At 45.1% G+C, this 525-nt stretch overlaps 1 protein-coding gene across 3 annotated transcripts in view; it reads left to right on the top strand.

Moving 5' to 3' along the window:
- Positions 1–519, top strand: part of PDZD11 (PDZ domain containing 11) — a 2,721-nt gene extending 2,202 nt beyond the window's left edge. For all 3 annotated transcript variants that reach the window (XM_077774972.1, XM_077774973.1, XM_077774974.1), the window contains exons 6-7: positions 182–242; positions 402–519. In XM_077774972.1, coding sequence (XP_077631098.1) covers positions 182–242; positions 402–436 — 96 coding nt within the window. In that variant the 3' untranslated portion in view covers positions 437–519. The remainder of the gene's footprint in view (positions 1–181; positions 243–401) is intronic.
- Positions 520–525: the final 6 nt, after the last annotated feature.

The raw sequence follows: 525 nt of genomic DNA, 5'->3' as shown, positions 1-525 counted from the left end.
TCTCCTATTTGCACTTTTCTCTCTCTTAAATAAATAAACTTTTAAAAAAGGAAGGAATCTCTGCTGAGGAAGTATACTAAGAAGAAGCAGCTATTAGTGAGCCAGAAGGTGGGAGTGGTAAACTTTCTCCTGTTATGATACTGTCCTGGGTCGTATGTACAAGCTACTGTATTCCTTCCAGGCTGTTGAGATCCTGAAGACAGCCCGCGAAATCAGCATGCGTGTCCGCTTCTTTCCCTACAGTAAGTGCCACTGTCTGTTTAATTTACCTAGCAGGGCCCTGGATAGGAACTCTTTAAATACTGATTACTAAAGGCCCCACAGGTTGGGGAAGGGCACTTGGGAGCTCAGGCCTGCAAATAACCTGCTCGTTTTTTCCTTTCCTTTCTTCTTTACCTCAGATTATCATCGCCAAAAAGAGAGGACTGTGCACTAGAGAGTTGCAGCCCATAGCCCTCTACATGGAATCTTCTAGGATAAGCTGGCTAGGCCTCAGGGAAGCCTCTTGGGAAACTCTAGTCTTGA

This window comes from Crocuta crocuta, unplaced genomic scaffold (genome assembly GCF_008692635.1).
Source record: "Crocuta crocuta isolate KB4526 unplaced genomic scaffold, BGI_CrCroc_1.0 scaffold394, whole genome shotgun sequence".
Taxonomy (NCBI): domain Eukaryota; kingdom Metazoa; phylum Chordata; class Mammalia; order Carnivora; family Hyaenidae; genus Crocuta; species Crocuta crocuta.
Note: the sequence above shows the minus strand (reverse complement) of the source record. Positions and strands in the feature narration are given on the sequence as shown.